Here is an 18,807-nt window from a genome sequence, read left to right on the forward strand (position 1 = left end):
TATTGTGAGGCGTAATGACACGAGGAGCAAAACGTCCGCGCAGTAACTCCTAAAGACTTCCCCGCTCACTTCCGTCAATAACCTTTAGGAGTTACTGCGCGGACGGGTATATATTAACTCGGCTAAGGTTAGGTAAGAACATATCTCAGTATGTAAAAACGGTGGCCTATTCCTTTAAAACGAGTCCTTCTATTACTCCCTGGGCGTCGGGAACAGAGAAACATCACAATGAGAATTGGTTAGCCACAAGTTTGTTCAATAAGTTTCACTAAACCTCAGTCATTTTTTGATTGCAGCGGCTAGCAACAGTATGCTAATGCTAACCGCAGCATGCTAATGCTAAGCAGGGACAGAAACCGCCTTGTAGTGAATAAACAAAACAAAAAAGTACGTCCAGCCCATTCCTGTGCAGAGATTTTTTAAAGAATAACCAGAATGCTCATTCCAGCCACTAGAGGGCAGCTTAAAAAACAAAAACAAAAAAAACACATTATGCTTGAGACTTAGACTTACTCATACTATATATATATAATATAAATAATTGATGTAGTTTAAGCTTAATTAATATATAAAATAAAGAAATAAAGTAAAATAAAAAATAAAGTAAAAATCATGAAATCAACTGGAGTTTCATGTAAAACTAATCTAAATGAATAGGGCGCTAAACTTAAACCTTGACAAAATAATAATAATCAACGTGCAGATATAAAGTACCCGTGTTTTGTTGCATAAAACATAAAATAGTGGGAATGTGTGTATATATATGTGTAGAAACTTTTATGTTTGTAATATCTGCTTATACAGGAGGTTGCAAAATTCACACTGCTGACATAAAAGAAGACTTTTATTATCTTATTATTTTATTTATTTATTTATTTTTTATTTTTCGCTATTGATTTAACGATTTATTTACCGTTTTGCCGCCGTTTTCTCCTTTGTTTCTATTATTTATTTCTTTTCTGTTTATTGTTAAGAAGAAAAAAAACAAAAAAACACATTATAGCCACGTGGTAAATGGACAGTCTGCCTCAGGGCGGCTGTGACTTCAATAACAGCTTACCACCACCGAGTGTGGAGTGACTCAATCATTACTAAGTAGCACTTTGAGAAACTTGTGACACAGGCTTGTAAAGTGCAATACAAGTGTAAGCCGTTGTTTTTGATTAGGCTTAAGGCTGTCACGGTATGAAAGTTTTACCTCACGGTTATTGTGACCAAAATGATCACGGTTTTCGGTTTTATCGCGGTATTTTTTTAATGTGTGTTAATATGTTCAGAAAGCATTGATAGTCCTGCACAAACTGAAATAGTTTCAAAAAAGTTTAACAGTGCTTATTATATAAAAAAATACAGACAAAGCCTTTTCACATCAAAGTAAAGGAACTATAACGATGTGTTGTTGATTGTTTCGAGGGTGTTACTATTTATAGCGTTTATATTTATAGGTCACGCAGGAGAGTCACAGGTTCGAAGTCTTGCTGCTTTAGAGACACTTTTTCCTGCTCGTTCCACAAACAGGAAAACTGTCTCTATCAACTGTCCTTCAGCTTCTTCAAACACACAAACATGTCCAGACTTCAGGCTCGGGCTCTGAGGCTGATCCTGAGCTGTCGTCTCGGACATGATTCCAGCTTCCAGAAAGTTTAGTTTTGGTTGTAGCTACAGAGGCGCCTGCGGCAGCTTCAGCAGAGGAGACGGCGCCTCATGAGGCTCACTTTGCCTAAACTGCGGGCGCCGTAATCCACCGCGGTAACAGATTTTTTCAAAAACAAGACGGTAATTATTATTGTCAACATTTTTACCGGGGTTTACCGCTACACCGGGAACCGTGACATCCCTAATTAGGCTACAGTCAAGTTGGGGCTTTGGCCAAATCACAGCTCATTATTATTATTCCTTTATTGGAAAAACGTTCTCTATAGCATTTCCCTGTTTGCATTATATGTGGCCCGCGACCTGCCATGGGAGCGGAAATGAGTTTGACACCCCTGACCTAAAGCAATAGAATAAAATCGAGCACTGCTGGAGTGGCCAGGTTTTATTTATATTTATGTTGTTATAGACCAGACATTTGGAAAGATCGGTAAAAAATAGCATTGCTCCAAATCTGGCGACTGTAAAACGACATGAAATAAATAGCTTCCATGTGCGTGCGTGTGGCGTCTTCAAAGTGATGAGGTAGAGGTGGTCACAGAGTAAACATACGTACAATACTGACCGGCCCCTACGTGGGTCAAACAGCGGACGGAGAAAACTGGAAATACTGCGATGAATAGGTTTGGTTTGGACACAGTCTTCATCTGGCATCCAAGAGCTTTCAATTTGTTTCGCTTTTTTAATCATAATCATTTTGGGGATTTTAGATTTTGGGAGCACCAAATTGTACATATATTTTGTACAATTAACTACAATTAACTACAGCTACTCTCACCACCAGTAGTTAAACATCTTTGTAGTTATGAGGTGAAGGTGAACAAACCTCAAAGCCGCCGACCCCTCCTTTGAGGACAGAGAGGTTAAAGTTGTATCTAAAGATGGACATCTCTCTATGAACTGTACAACAAAAATAGCATCGGCTTTAGAAAAACCCATATCGGTCGAGCTCCACTGACAACAGTCATGTGTGATTGTTTATCGTCTCATTTGGGGGCTGCATTTTAAATAATTTCATCTCAAATGTGATGTTTATTACTGATATTAGGGTCTAGAATGTGACACAGAAAGAGGTACAAGTCCCATGACTATAGCCAAGCAAACCACAGTGTACAAAGTGTGTCAGAGTTCCAGCGTTTTCCTCATAACGTTGCCGCTTCACTGGTGCAGAGCTATGATTAATACTTACTTACTTACCGCAGGCATTATCCCATCAAACTGAGGAACAATTAGAAAAACATGAAAACCTGCCACACACGCTTGAATTCATCCACGCTGACACGGAAAACGATCAGCTCAATCACAGTTTTTGTTTGTTTGTAGCCGTGACACTGTCCCTGTCCCGCTCTCCATCTTCACATTACACTTTAGGCTCTCCAGAAGGTTTTTTCACACATTTATTTACCTCGATGCTTAGGCAGTTTCCTTAATGTGTCCTTGCCGTTTGTAGCTGACCCTCCTTCAGCGGAACCCTTAGCCATCCCAGGTCTGTACTGGGCCCGGCCTCCTGCATCGTGGTGGTGGTGACTGTGCTTTAGTTTTAAACAGAAGCCAGTCCAACGTGGCCATGTCGTTTTGTGTTGTGCATTTGATGGAGATGAGCATGTCGCGTGTTTGAAGTGCTCCAGCAGTGTCCATTTTTGTCAACTAATACATGAACAAAAGCAAAATAAAAGAAACAAACAATGGAAAATCTTCTGACATTTTCATTGACTATTTGAAACTATTATCACTTACTTCTTTAAAGCAGCGCTAAGTAACTCTTGCCCCTAGAGGCCATAAGCGAAAACTGCAGGTTACGATTTTTTAACTTATTAATTGTCTTGGAGAGTAAATCCTTCGCTGACAGGAAAAGCGAAGGGAGAGAGGGATATCGTACATCCAATTATTCAGTTCAGTTCAATTTTTTTATTCAGCCATGGCGTTATTACAGACACAATAACAACAACAGCAAAGTATTCGTATCCGTTTTTGATTTGTTTTAGCCGATATCAAGGTACAATAATACTTTTACATCTAAATCAGTGACTGTTTCAAATTTGTCGAAACATTGTACAATTATACAATACATTGTACAAGGGAATATTTTTTTTCACTCAAACTTAGCTGTAGCCCGCAGTTAGCTTCGCCCGTTAGCATGTTCTTCTTCTTCGTGATTCCATTAGTGTGTATTGGTGGCTCCGGTCCGGTGGCAGCCAAGACCCTCCAATCATCCCATAAACACTTGTATCACCCCCACAGGGACTACGCAGAGGATTTATTAAGGTAAACACGTTACTTAGCGCTGCTTTAATCAAACAACCTCAAATCGAATAAAAGTCAGCCTCTCAGGACAGTCAAACTTTAGTGAAACTTTAAGGTCTTTTTGTCAAAGATATGAGACTAAAACTGAAATATTTGTTGTCAAAATTAACACTGCTGTACATTTAATCATCTATATTTATTCACTTATTTCTATTCATTCATTTCGAACAAGTGGATGAATAGCTGAGGACAAAGACACGCTGTTTGATTTGACTTCTACTCGTGGATATGTGTGTTTTTGCCTTATTTTAACCTTAATCTCTCAGTATTACAGTAATAAGAGTTTTTTATGTCTGGACATTTTCCCGTGTGCCTCCACAGTCTGTTTTGATTCGTAGTTTGCCGTGCCGTGACCCCCCCCCCCCCCCCCCTCCCTTCATCACAGTCTGTTCTGTCGGCTCGTCCTCTCTTTGCTCTGGTGGTGATTTTCTCCTGTAGATGAAGTTTAAGTTGAGTTTTTTTCCGCCCCTCTCCAGTGACGCCCAGTATCAGACCGTGCATGCCGGACGAGCACCGCTGTAACGACGGGACGTGCATCCTGATGGAATACCTGTGTGACAACCGGCCCGACTGCCGGGACATGAGTGACGAGCTCAACTGTGGTGAGTGGGGCAGGTTTGGGCTCGTTCAGAAAGAAGCCACTGTGCTGGATGAGGGATGTTTCCACACACAAAAAACAAGTGATAAAAGACACTGCAGAGGTTTTTATGTATGTCAGAAGCCTGGTGAGCCACTCCTACTTTCTCCCCACACTCCAAATCATTTGAGCTGTCAGGTTTTAGGACGGTCCGTTCACAGACGAGGGCACAGTGGGTGAAGCCGTTGCCCATCAAACAAACTAGAGATGTTCCAATCAAGAGTTCAGTGGCTTGATCAGGTTAATCCAACAAAAGTCTCACTTTTTAGGTTCGTTTTGTCAGACACTAAGGTTAGAGATGTTAAAGATCTTTTACCTTTACATGTTTCAGCCGCCATCTGCAGGCCGTCATCAGAAATATCACCGGCGTCTTCTGATGACGGCCTGCAGATGGCGGCTGAAACATGTAAAGGTAAAAGATCTTTAACATCTCTAACCTTAGTGTCTGATGAAACGAACCTAAAAAGTGATGCTAGAACACAAGTAGACACAATGAACGTTACGAACTTCCAACAAAAGTCTTCTTCAGTACAGCAGCCTCTAAATACCTGAGGAGGCTCTGCAGTCTGTAACACCAGGATAATTGTGGAAAAATATCTCATTACCTTTTCTTTGGGGGGTGGGCGCTTATAAGCTCTTGCTTCGGCTCACTCCTTTTGAGCAGAGGCTTTGCTGCTTAAATAAATAAATCAAACTGAACCTTTACAGCGCTTTCATTTAGCCTTTAGAGTGGGGTCTGAACTCTGGCAGGATCCTTCTGTTCTGATCGAGAGCAGTGTTCATTTCGTCGACTGAAATATTTAGTCTTAATTTCAGTCAAAGTGATATTTTTGGCGACTAAAATTGGACTAAAACTAAATTAAAAGTTTCTCATGAGACTAAAACTGTGACTAAAATGTCCAGATATTTTATTAGACTAAAATAAGACTAAATAAAAATGAAAAGGAGAGACTAAAATCATCCAAACTTGTATTGAGCGTCTGAAAGAGCCTCAGATCATGTTTAAAGGATCAGCTCTGAGCTTTGTTCATGTGGAGCAGAAACATGAAGCAGAGGAACAACATTAAACATGATTCTTATCAATATTATCAATGCAAAGTCCACTCAATTAGTCTTCAATTCAGTCGAGTAAATTGAAATGCAATTTTAGTCGACTAAAACTAAACTAAAATCGAATTACATTTTCGTGAAAAGACTAAAACTAAATTAAAATATGATCTAGAGTGGTCCCATATGAAGGCCTGTTTTGAGCCGTGAGGTCTGATCAGAATCAGAATAATTGTTGCCATTGTTTGAGATTCACAAACTAGGATTTTTTCTCGGTTCAATCGTGCAACATGAAACATAAAATACATTAGGGCTGAACGATATGGACAACATTTCATATCTCGATGTTCGTGCCAGATCTCGATATCTATACGATGTCTGTGTAAGCTCTCAGTCGTACAGGAGTTGTCCATCTTCAATGAAGGTATTGGAGTCGTCTTCTGTCCTCAGTGGTTGGAGCCTCTCATCCAAAAGGCTTCGTCAGAGAACGAGGGTCGGCTGCGAGCTGAACAGAACCCGAGGTCGCTGACGAAGCCTTTTGGATGAGAGGCGAAACGACGACTCGAATACCTTCATTGAAGATCTATAAGATAGGATATAACTATGGGTTTGGTGAAAAACAAGCATTTCTCAGGAAAATAAAAACATCATAATAAAGAGTGCAGTTTTATGAATGAAAATCTATACTGTTTGTATCGTACTTTTTCGATTTTAATGTTTTGAATGTTCATATCTAAATATCAATACGATAACGCTGTATCGTTGCTTGTTCGATATTAATATCTTGAATGTTGATATCTCGATATCGACACGATAACGATATATCTTTCAGCCCTAAAACATATAACACATAATTTAGATTAAAAACGACCTATAAGGCTATAAGGACATGCATAAAGAAGATTGAAATAAATAAGATATGATAAAGACATAGTACAACAGCGTGAGTGTCAAAATATCATTACACAAAACGATTGGTGGTAAAGGTGCGTCAGGAAGGTCGGCTGATTAACAACCTCCCAAACCAGCAAACCCTATAAATGAAAACAACATAAAGATATTGCCCTAAACATCCTACATTTGTTCCGTTTTCTCCAGAAACAAGGCCCCCAGTTATAGCAGTGACCCCCGCTCCCCTGACCACCACGACCCCTGCGAGGAAGACCACGTACCCCCGTCCCTGCAGGGCGGACCAGGCCACCTGCCAGAGCGGAGAGTGCATCCCCCGCGACTACATCTGCGACGGCCAGAAGGACTGCTCCGACGGCAGCGACGAGTTCAGATGTGGTGAGAAACACGACAAAAGGGCGGGAGGGGGAAGCTCAGTCACAGGGAAGGGTCGTGTTTTACCTTTATGGATCAGAGTTCAGCACATACAACATTATGGTTTACATTTGTTTTAGTTTACAAGCCTCACGAACTTCCCAAGCTTCTCAAAGTGCATTACATTGGTCCATTCTTCACTCCCCTGCCCTGGGGCTGACTGAGGCGTCTTCTAATCTCTGTGCCATCTGAGCCAGGCACAGGAACACTTTGGATAAAGGCTCTCTCTGATTTTCCACAGGAACACCGTCTCCCTGTGAGCCCAATGAGTTCAAGTGTAAAAATGGCCGCTGCGCTCTCAAACTGTGGCGCTGCGATGGAGACAACGACTGTGAGGACAACTCGGATGAGCTCGACTGTCGTACGTCCATTATTGTTTGCTTTATTAATGTTTGTGACATTTTTCTTCAGAAGGGTCAAAACAGCTTAGCAAGTGAAGGGCCAAACACAGTGAGGTTTTCAATCTTGGAAGAGAAAGAGGTCAAACAAATCCATGGTTAAATTCCTCTTATTGTGGCAGAAATAAACGGGTTTGGCTTCCATATCTCCAGTTGACAAGATGGTCACTGTCCAAATGAGTTGTAATTGTTACAAATCAGGCACAACGTCCCGGGCCAAATCCAGCCCATACGAGCGATCGATGTTATTGTTTACTTCTGCAAATGTTTTGGTGAATCCAGGTCTCTAACGCGGTTTTATCAAACGATCGATCTGTTAAAACACAAGAGAAGCAATGCCCTGTTATGAATATTGTTTCTGCCGATCACAGGATTCTTATCATTTGTTTAAAACGTAAAATGCCGACCGCGGCCCCCGGATGTGACGACATCGCGATCGCTCATGTAGAAACCCGCAAAAGAATCAAACATATTTGTGACACTTTTACTCAACTTTCATTCAGTTTTTCAAGATGGTTCTTGCTTCTTTTCGCTCTGATTTTTTGTTGTTTGGTTAAGAATTGGTTTAGATGGAAGATTTTGAAGAAATAAAAACATGAACCCTTTCCACCGGTGCCCAAAAAGTAACAAATAAAAGATGGCCCAGGTGCGCCGGCCAAGACTTGATTTTGAAAAAGATGAGTTCACAGTCCGACCAGTTTGCAGCCACAAAACTGATCCCTCGTCCAAACTAAGTCAAAATCCCAAACTAAACAATATTAAAAAAAGAAAAACAACAAAAGGCTAAACTCCAACTCCGGGTGTGACGGATACGAGAGAGCGAGGAGTGAGAGAGTTTGCGCCTCCAAAAGGGACTAGATGCAAGTTGGCCATGTTCTACTCACTACTGCCACCTCAGGTCATACGTGTAACTGCACCTACTGTATATTAGAGTGGGTATTCTGCTTTTGTCAGTCCCATAGCACCAGTCTATATCTCACTACAATGATGACAAACCTTCTGTTGGTCTGTAAATGCAGTAAATTAGAATAACTGCCTTGTATAAAATGTCTCTCTCAAAATGGCTGTAGTGAATGTCTTGAAATAGGCCTCTGTCTCTTTAAGAACCTCTGAGCCTTTAGACACGCCCCCTCCACACGCTGTCTGTGGCATCAGTGGGGAGGGGGTTCTGCTGAGGAGCAGTGGTTGGTTACTCGGCTGGTGACCAAAGCTCGGAGGCGTCTCCAGGAGGTGGGGGCGTTCCTAGGAGGACTCAGGCAAACCTATCCCTAAAATGGCCGCCATCAGAGTTTTTACAGATTACTCAGAAATACGTGAATGTGCCAAGGCAACACTTCAGCCATGTTTTTAATGAGGGAGTGACAGAATAACAGGATGGAAAGCTGGAAAAAGTCCATTTTGCAGAATACCCCCCCTTTAAGCTCGTGCATGACGGCATTTCGGACCTGAAGTAACAACTTTGAGTGACAGTGCAGGATTTTAGAGGCAGTTGTATCGAATACTTGCACAAAAGTCATCTGTGATCTTTCGGCACTTCTTTATTTGCACACATTTGTTCACGAGTAGTTAACAGCGGGTGTGTCTTTTGCCTTTAGCCACGAAGGGTCCCAGTGACCGCTGCGCCCCGGAGCAGTTCGAGTGCCGCAGCGACCGCGCCTGCATCCCGGCCAGCTACCAGTGCGACGAGGAGCCCGACTGCTCCGACCGCTCCGACGAGTACGGCTGCAGTGAGTCTGACCCGCCGCCTCCGCACTCGCACACGCTCACATCACCACGAAAAGTCAATATCAAACGAGGAAATGCATCTTGTTTTGAGGGCAAGGCCGCGGGAACCCAGGGTGCTGAGGGCGCCGCAGCACCACCATGGTGGATAGTTTGTGAACTGCAGACAATATTGACCCCTTAACTCCCCGCCTGAACCGAGCACATTTTCTCCAGCTTTACCCCAATCCAAAAGCTTCTGGAAAAAAGGTGTGAAAATAGCGACAAAACTGAGATGAAAGCAAGGATGGAAATGTGACAAAAAGTGAGAAAACGTTGACGAAAAATGACAAAAATGGATGAAAATTTGACGAAAAAATGGCGGGAAAAAAGGACGAAAAAGAATTTGACAAAAAAATTTGAATAATTTGACGAAAAAGTGACAAAAAAATTAGAAAAAGTGACAAAAAATTTAGAAAAAATGACAAAAAATGACACAAAATTGACAAAAAAATGACAAAAAATTTAGAAAAAGTGACAAAAAAATAGAAAAAATTACAAAAAAATGAGATTAATTTGACAAAAAAGTGAAAAAAATTGGACGAAAAAAGGATTTTTAAAAAATGGACGAAAAGTGATAAGAATTTGACAAAAAAATGACAAAAAAATAGAAAAAATTACAAAAAAATGAGATTAATTTGACAAAAAAGTGAAAAAAATTGGACGAAAAAATGATTGAAAAAAAGGACGAAAAAGTGATAAGAATTTGACCAAAAAATGCGAATAATTTGACGAAAAAGTGACAAAAAAGTCACAAAAATTTGACAAAAATGAGACGACTGCCCGACCAAAAAAAATCTGACGTGAGGAAAAAGATCCATTTAGTTTTGTAGATCTTTCCAATGAGGCGTTACACTGGCCTACAGGATTTGGGTAAAGCTGAACTGGTGAAATAAATAGGATTTATGCATAGAAAAAGTATTTTGGGGGTACATTTTGTCCCTCAGCGCCCCCTAACTAAAACCTCTTCCCACGGCTCTGTTTGAGGGGTTTTCACTCATTCAGACCTTTTTCCTGATCTGACCAAGATTATTTTGCTAGTTTGATAACAATTCTGACAGATTCCATGATAAATATCACTTGAAATAAGAAAGTAAATCTGCCAATGGGACAAGACCATTTTTCTTACCCCATTGGCAAAGAAACTTACTTGAAATAACGGTGAAATATATTGAAATCAAATGCCCAACTAAATCTTAACTAGTCAAAATAACTAACATTTGGATTATTATGCTCAAATTGAGACATCTAAACTAATCTAGTAAATTACTTTTTGCAGTGATCAGACTGTACCACCTCTCCTTTTTTTGGTTTATTTTTGGTCGGGACAGTGCATGTTAATGAACCTACATGGGTCTCATGCATGTAAACAAGCCACACCGGATTGTAGCCTTGGCCTGATTTCCATCCGTCGTCCCCCATGTGCACTCTCAAACACACTCACACTCATCCTGGCCTGTTGTACATGTTTTTAGTGGTAGGGGAAACCGGAGTACCCGGAGGAAACCTACGCAGACACGGGGAGAACATGCTCCACACAGAAAGGCCCTGTCCCTGGTGGGAATCGAACCCAGGACCTTCGAGCTGTGAAGCACGAGAGCACTAACCTCTGTAACGTGCTGCCCTGCTGGACTGTAATTAACTGGATACATGTTATTACTTTATTCAGAAATTATTACAATAATCATGACCGTTTTCTACTCTCGAATACAATCTGACCCAAGTATTCCCTGTGAACTGAAAGCAAAGTGCTGGAATACTATTTCCATACACTATTGGCTTGTTGCACGGTGTGGCTATGCTAGTTCCTCTGACCTGAAGGTGTGAGCACCAGTACTTCCTGTCTGTTTTCTTTTCCTGGAATAATAATCATATTTTCTAAAGATTTTGTTGTGGGCGGTGAGTTCCCGGTCGATGATCATTTACTGTGTGTTCAAATCATGATGTAACGAGTTCAGATCGGAGACGCCTGTGATCATAAAGGATTGATAGTTTGTTTTGAAGCTAAAGGCTAACATGCTATAAAAAAATATACATAAAAAGGCACTATATCAAATTGTGAACCGAGCACATTTTCTCCAGTTTGGCTTCACCCCAGTCCAAAAGCTTCTGGAAAAAAGGTGTGAAAATAGCAACAAAACTGAGACGGAAACAAGGATGAAAATGTGACAAAAAGTGAGAAAACGTTGACAAAAAATGCCAAAAATGGACACAAATTTGACGAAAAAATTGCGGGGAAAAAAGGACGAAAAAGAATTTGACAAAAAAAATTGAATAATTTGACGAAAAAGTGACAAAAAATTTAGAAAAAATGACAAAAAATGACAAAAAATTGACAAAAAAATGACAAAAAAATGACAAAAAATTCAGAAAAAATGACAAAAAAATAGAAAAAATTACAAAAAAATGAGATTAATTTGACAAAGTGACAAAATATGACAAACAATGACAAAGATTTGACAAAAAAGGGAAAAAAATTGGACGGAAAAAGGATTTTAAAAAGATGGACGAAAAAGTGATAAGAATTTGACAAAAAAATGCGAATAATTTGACGAAAAAGTGACAAAAAAGTCCCGAAAATTTGACAAAAATGAGACGACTGCCCGACAAAAACAATGATGAAAATGAGAAAACATTGACATAAAAGTGACGAAAAATTGATGAAAAAGTGGCAAAAATGTGTTAAAGAATTGACAAAAAAATGACAAAAATGTGACTAAATGTGTCTATAAAAAAAAAGACAAAAAATTGATTAAAAAATTGACGAAAAAAATAAAATAAAATGTGACCAAAAAATGACAAAAAAGTTACAAAAATGAGTCGAATACCCAACAAAAAAATGATGGGAAAAAAATGTGATGACGTGAGGAAAAAAGATCCTCTCGGTTCAGGCGGGAGTTAAGAGGTTAAATTAGCCTTTAGCTTCAAGACAAACTCTCTGATCCTCACAAACATAAACGTCTATTTCTACCAGGAACTCACTGGTCTGAGCTAATCTTAATGGAAATGAACACGAACAGGAAGTACTAGCGCCCACAGCTTCAGCTCAGAGGAACTAGCGTAGCCACATTGTGCAGCAAGCCGATTACATACACTATATGCAAAAGTGCCCGCGGTGTTTGAAAAGTCACCATAAGCACAAAACATCTCAGTTAACCCCAATAATCTGAGCTCCTTTGTCGGCTGTGACTCACTTGACGGTTCTTTTCTCACACGTGACACACTGAGCTTTTTGTGTCCGTCCCTGAGAACTGAAAGAAACTGTCCATCCAGTGCAGTGAGTGATTTGTCCCTTTGACTCTTGGCCATTTTTCTGCTCCAGTGAATGAGATAATTCCTGACCCAGGCCAGCCACTGCTTAATGTCCGTTTAACGAGAGGCGTTTCGGGGCGTGATGTGATGTCGCGCCGCCTGATTAATCTCAATCTAATCGATATGGCCGTTTTAATGGTGGCAAATATGAAATCTCCAAACTTGTGATGACTTGTCCTCTGAAAGCAGCTAAATGACGCTGAATTTAGGGCTGCTCGATTATTGAAAAAATAATAATCACGATTATTTTTGTCATAATTGAAATCACGATTATTCAAAGGATTATTTGTTGCCTTTAAAAAAATCCATCAAAAAAGTGACAAAAATCCAGCAAAAAAAATGACAAAAATTCAGCAAAAAAGTGACAAAAATCCATCAAAAAAATTACAAAAATCCATCAAAAAAAAGACAAAAATCCATCAAAAAAGAGACAAAAATCCAGCAAAAAAAATAAAAAAATCCATCAAAAAAAATGACAAAAATTCAGCAAAAAAGTGACAAAAATCCAGCAAAAAAGTGACAAAAATCCAGCAAAAAAATTAAAAAAATCCATCAAAAAAAGACAAAAATCCAGCAAAAAAAAAATTTCGAAAAAAAATATTATAATCGATTTTTTGCGATTATGCTAATTTTGTAATCGTTTACTGTTGTAATCGAAATCGTAATCGAATTTCGATTAATTGCACAGCCCTACCTGAATTATTGTAATGGTTCAACATAGGGCTGCTCGATTACTGAAAAAATAATAATCACGATTATTTTTGTCATAATTGAAATCACGATTATTCAAACGATTATTGTTGCCTTTGAAAAAAGTCTTTATTTTATTTATATATTTATTAATTAAAAAAAAAAACTATGCTGAATATTTTCTGTTTTCTGAACAGTCATAAAAGTACAAATTTCATTTATTTCAAGGACGGCCCCGTTGAGATGAACCATCTCTTTTTCAAGGGGGTCCTGAACACAAAATAACAAAACATAGCAAGTATTGTCACATACTTACAACAGTCACATACACATAACAACATAACATCACAAGGTCTCATGTCTTGTTCCCCATCCCCGCCCACCCCACCAATGCCCCCACTTTCAATACAAAACAATATCTCTATAAAGAGAAAAGAAATTAACATAAGAAGAGGGATAATAGAAAAGAAATTGGACTTTAGGAAAAATGCTAGTAACATTGACATTGACATTTTAGATGATTGTACAAGGATGTTTTGAATCTATGTAAAGATGTCATTGATCTGAGTTCTATTGATAAGTGATTCCAGTCAGATGGGGCTTTATAACGAAAGGCTTTCCTGCCTCCTTTTTTACATGTGGCGCTGATAGAACGGTTGGTCCAGATCTCTGAGTGCATATGATGACGTGAAAAGAACCAGATGCTGTTTTAAATATGTGGGATAATCATATCGGATACATTTATAAACTAGAATAATCCAGTGGAGCGTCTTCTGTCTTTGGGTTGTAGCCAGTCAAGTGTGTTATACATAGTTCAGTGATGAGTCAAATAATTACATCGAAGCACAAACGTGCAGAGCGAGTTTGTGAGTGTCGTCAGTGGTTTAAGAACATTATCTGTAGTGTTTTGGTAAACAATGTCTCCATAGTCGATTATTGGTAGTATGATTTCATGTACGCCTCGATTAAGGGGAGGTCTCTGTTTCACACCTGCCCCCTGCTGGCCAGCCCTCACACCTGCGCAAGTAAACTGAGCAGCGCGGCCTGATGACATCATCACACAGCGCCGTTTGTTTTTATGTCATGCAAAAGCACGAGCCGCGGCACGAGAAAAGCGAAGGGAAAATAATCCCAGCGCCGTGAAATAACGCAAGTCTGCTTTGCCAAAAAAAACAAAAAAAACCAAAAAAAAACTTTTTTTTTTCTCGATTATACTAATGTTGTAATCGTTTGGTGTAGTAATCGAAATCGGAATCGAATATCGTCTAATTGCACAGCCCTAAGTTCAGCAGCTCACATGTTTTGGCCCTCCTCAGCCCCTCCCTCGGTGATCAGCCCCCCAGAGGAGTCCGTCCAGGCGGCGCGAGGCTCCACCGTGACCTTCACCTGCCAGGCCACCGGAGTGCCCACCCCCATCATCACCTGGAGGCTCAACTGGGGGCACATCCCCGCCAGCGCCAGGTGAGTCATGCTATGTTCTGAAAAAAGTATCAAGTATAAAGCTCATACTTAAAGCTTTGTACTTACATGTTTGTGTGATGTTTATTTCTGTTGTATAGAGCGCTGTTATTAATGTTTGACTAGTTTTTCTCATAATTGCAGAACAAATGTATCTACGGGTGCAAATAAACATCGACATGTGTTAGAGTAGCCCAAAATAATCACTCAAGTAAGAGTAACGTTACTTTAAATCATTTTACTTAGAGACTAGATGCAAGTTGGTCATTTCATACTCACTACTGCCACCTCAGGCCATGTGCGTAACTGCAGCTTCTATATAAAGCTCGTGCATGACGGCACTTTGGACCCGACGTTTTTGAGTGACAGGATTTTAGAGGCAGTTGTGGTGAACAGGTCTGAGCTCACATTAGGACCTTGTTGGAACATGTAGGAGGAGGAAAATACTACTAATTTTAACATTTTTAAACTCCGTATAGTCTCTTTAAGTAAAAAAGTTAAAAGTAGTGGCCCAAATATTTACTTAAGTGAGAGTAAAAGTAAGTACTGTGAGTAACTGATTAAAAGTCTGAGAAATTATGAGAAACAAAACATGGAATAATGTGAAAACAGTAATATTTTTAACCTCTTAACCCTCACCTGAACCCGGTTTGGCTTTACCCAAATCTAAAAGCTTCTTGAATAAAGTGTCAAAACGGCGGCAAAAACAAGGGTGGCACAAAATTTGACAAAGTTCAGTTAAGGCAGGGGTTACCAGGTTAAAGAAAATGTCTTAAAGAGGGGGTGTTCTGCTTTAAAGAGGGGGTGTTCTGCTTTAAAGAGGGGGTGTTCTGCTTTAAAGAGGGGGTGTTCTGCTTTTGTCAGTCCCATAGCACCAGACTATATCTCACTACAATGATGACAAACCTTCTGTTGGTCTGTAAATGCAGTAAATTAGAATAACTGCCTTGTATAAAATGTCTCTCTCAAAATGGCTGTAGTGAATGTCTTGAAATAGGCCTCTGTCTCTTTAAGAACCTCTGAGCCTTTAGACACGCCCCTCCACACGCTGTCTGTGGCATCAGTGGGGAGGGGGTTCTGCTGAGGAGCAGTGGTTGGTTACTCGGCTGGTGACCAAAGCTCGGAGGCGTCTCCAGGAGGTGGGGGCGTTCCTAGGAGGACTCAGGCAAACCTATCCCTAAAATGGCCGCCATCAGAGTTTTTACAGATTACTCCGAAATACGTGAATGTGCCAAGGCAACACTTCAGCCATGTTTTTAATGAGGGAGTGACAGAATAACAGGATGGAAAGATGGAAAAAGTCCATTTTGCAGAATACCCCCCCTTTAAAACAAATCATTAAATAGAGTTAAGTTACAAAATACATCTATTGTAAACGTCCAAATGAAGATCTTTCCCTTAAAGACTTCCTCACAGTGAGTTACAAGTAAGTAAGAGTACAGATAATATTACTCAAGTATGAAAGAAACGACTTGCAGTAGTACTTGAGTAAATGTAACTGAGTACTACCCACCTCTGCAAGTAAAGTAACCCAACCTAACTTATTTAGTTGTTATTTGCAAGTCTCATCATAGTAATCTAACCAGGCAGCGTGCCAGTGTTTGGCTCGCTGGCTCGTGTTAATGTCAAGCCCTGTCGACTCTACCGTCCAGAAGAAGAAAATACAAACGATTTCAAAGTAGAGGAACAGAAACATAACTATCACATAGTGTGGATTTCCTAGATAATTATGACTCCATGTTTTGTGTTTTCATTGATTGACTGCGGAATTCTTCCGCAGTCAATTATTGGTTTTCATGTTCTTTATTATTATTCCTCTTCCATCTTTTTCCCGATTTTCTAGAGCTTTCAGCACCTTCATGCTTTGTGCAATTTATGCAAGTTATGCATCAGAACGTCCCGCATGTTGAGGAGAAGGTGCTGTTACTTTTGGTACTTCTGCAACTTACGTTTTTTCCGCAATCGGCCAAAATGTCGGAGATTTTTCCCATTGACTTATAATGGGGCTGCCGCAAATCCATGCTTTTCTGCACTTTTTTTCTGCATTTTCTGCAATTTCTGCACTTTGTGCATGTTCAGCTTCTGCAACTTGTGGGTTTTGAGAAAAAATTGTCCTTCTGCAGATTTCCATTTTTTTTATACGAGAGTTTGAAATGTTTGCATTAGTGTGTATGGGGGGAATCCAGCCAATGGGGAAACTCCACCTTTCAGCCATTTGTGCTTCTGCCAATCAAGCACTGAGGCCATTTCAACAGTTTGACCAGTTTATGGAATTTAAAAGTTTATGCAATATTAACAATTTATGCAAATTAACCAGTTTATGCATTTTAAACCGTTTATGCAACTTAAGAGTTTATGCCATTTAGGATTCATGAATTTTAAAGAGTTTATGTAATTTACATAATTTATGCAAATTAACCCATTCATGCATTTTACCATTTTATGCAGTTTATAAAGTTTATGCAACATGACATTTTATGCATTTTACCAGTTTATGCAAATTAGATTATGCAAATTAAGCAATTTATGCAATTTGAACAGTTTATGCAATTTCTGCATTCGCTTCCCGCAATTCCGCAGTCAATCGCAATGGCGCAGCCATTGCATTTCTAGTTTTAATTGATTCCAGGCAATGGCATTGAGGAACACAAGACAATCATCCACATAGTTATGTCACGTAGCAGGAAACAAACAACATGTAGATATGAAGATCCAGTTCTGCCTGAAAGCCTGTGAGAAGAGGTTCGACATATGGTGCTGGTTTTATAATTAGTTGTTTAACTAAAGTCAATTTGTAGATTACTTTTACATTTAGAACCCACAAAAACCTTTATTACAATTGTCAAAAAGAACATCTAGTCTAATAACTCCAGTGAGAGAAGAGCCAGGCCTGCGTGTTGCTGTTGAGGTCACACTTGCAGAAACACATGTGGAAGTGTTTGGGCTGCAGCGTCTGCTTTTAATAAGGCGCTCATTCCTCTGGAGCAGCTGATTCAGAGTCAGCCGGCTCACTGTGTTGCATTATGTAAAGTGTCTATCTAGGGCTGTGCAATTAATCGAAATTCGATTACGATTTCGATTACAACAGTAAACGATTACAAAATTAGCATAATCGCAAAAAATCGATTATAATTTTATTTTATTTATTTTTTAATTTTAATTTTTTTTAATTCCACATTTTTTTTCGAATTTTTAATTTTGGGATTTTTGTCACTTTTTTGATGGATTTTTGTAATTTTTTTTATGGATTTTTGTCTTTTTTAGATGGATTTTTGTCTTTTTTTGATGGATTTTTGTCACTTTTTTGCTGGATTTTTGTCTTTTTTTGCTGTATTTTTTATCATTTTTTGATGGATTTTTGTCATTTTTTTTATGTTTTTTTGTCATTTTTTTGATGGATTTTGTATCATTTTTTTGATGGATTTTAGTCATTTTTTTAATGTTTTTTTGTCTTTTTTTTGCTGTATTTTTTATCATTTTTTTAATGGATTTTTGTCATTTTTTAATGGATTTTTGTCTTTTTTTGCTGTATTTTTTATCATTTTTTTGATGGATTTTTTTAAAGGCAACAAATAATCGTTTGAATAATCGTGATTTCAATTATGACAAAAATAATCGTGATTATTATTTTTTCAATAATCGAGCCGCCCTATGTCTATCTGTTTCTCAGGTTTAGTTGTTAAAGTATCACTTCTATAAACTCATGTTTGCTTTAAAGCTCATGAATCCGACGAGTGACATTTCTATGGTTACGGCAATCATTAACTCCAGGCTGAAACTGATGGCGCTTCGAGAGCGATGGTTCTGGGTGGAGCCCGAGTGTGCGGTTACGTGGTTACAGTGCATTAGTTATCTCCGGCAGTGACGATAAATCATTTGAAAACCTATTTAAAGGCTCTATAAGGTATCGACCACGTGTCACAGTGTTGCTTTTTTTTTCCTCCTCGTGTGTCTTCGCCAGGATCACCATGACGAGTGAAGACGGTCGGGGGACGCTGAAGATCCGGGACGTGAAGGAGACGGACCAGGGAGCCTACACGTGTGAAGCTATAAATGCTAAAGGCTTGGTTTTCGGTATCCCCGACGGAGTGCTCACCCTGACCACCACCTCCAACCCAGGTATCGATGCTGCCGCCGATCAGGGGAGTCTCCAGATGATATAAAACAATATCACCTATAGTAGCCCTGTAGATGACAATTATTAGATCAACTCTGGGGGGAGAA

The 18,807-nt window shown here is 39.4% G+C and overlaps 1 protein-coding gene across 1 annotated transcript in view; it reads left to right on the plus strand.

The window, feature by feature from the left end:
* hspg2 (heparan sulfate proteoglycan 2) overlaps positions 1 to 18,807 on the plus strand; it is a 418,468-nt gene that overhangs the window by 186,878 nt on the left and 212,783 nt on the right. The window contains exons 8-13 of the mRNA XM_079558863.1: positions 4,434 to 4,559; positions 6,740 to 6,928; positions 7,206 to 7,325; positions 8,958 to 9,089; positions 14,442 to 14,586; positions 18,545 to 18,702. Of these exons, the coding sequence (XP_079414989.1) occupies positions 4,434 to 4,559; positions 6,740 to 6,928; positions 7,206 to 7,325; positions 8,958 to 9,089; positions 14,442 to 14,586; positions 18,545 to 18,702 (870 nt within the window). The remainder of the gene's footprint in view (positions 1 to 4,433; positions 4,560 to 6,739; positions 6,929 to 7,205; positions 7,326 to 8,957; positions 9,090 to 14,441; positions 14,587 to 18,544; positions 18,703 to 18,807) is intronic.

The sequence above is a fragment of the Gobius niger genome (assembly GCF_951799975.1).
Source record: "Gobius niger genome assembly, chromosome: 6".
NCBI classification, from domain to species: domain Eukaryota; kingdom Metazoa; phylum Chordata; class Actinopteri; order Gobiiformes; family Gobiidae; genus Gobius; species Gobius niger.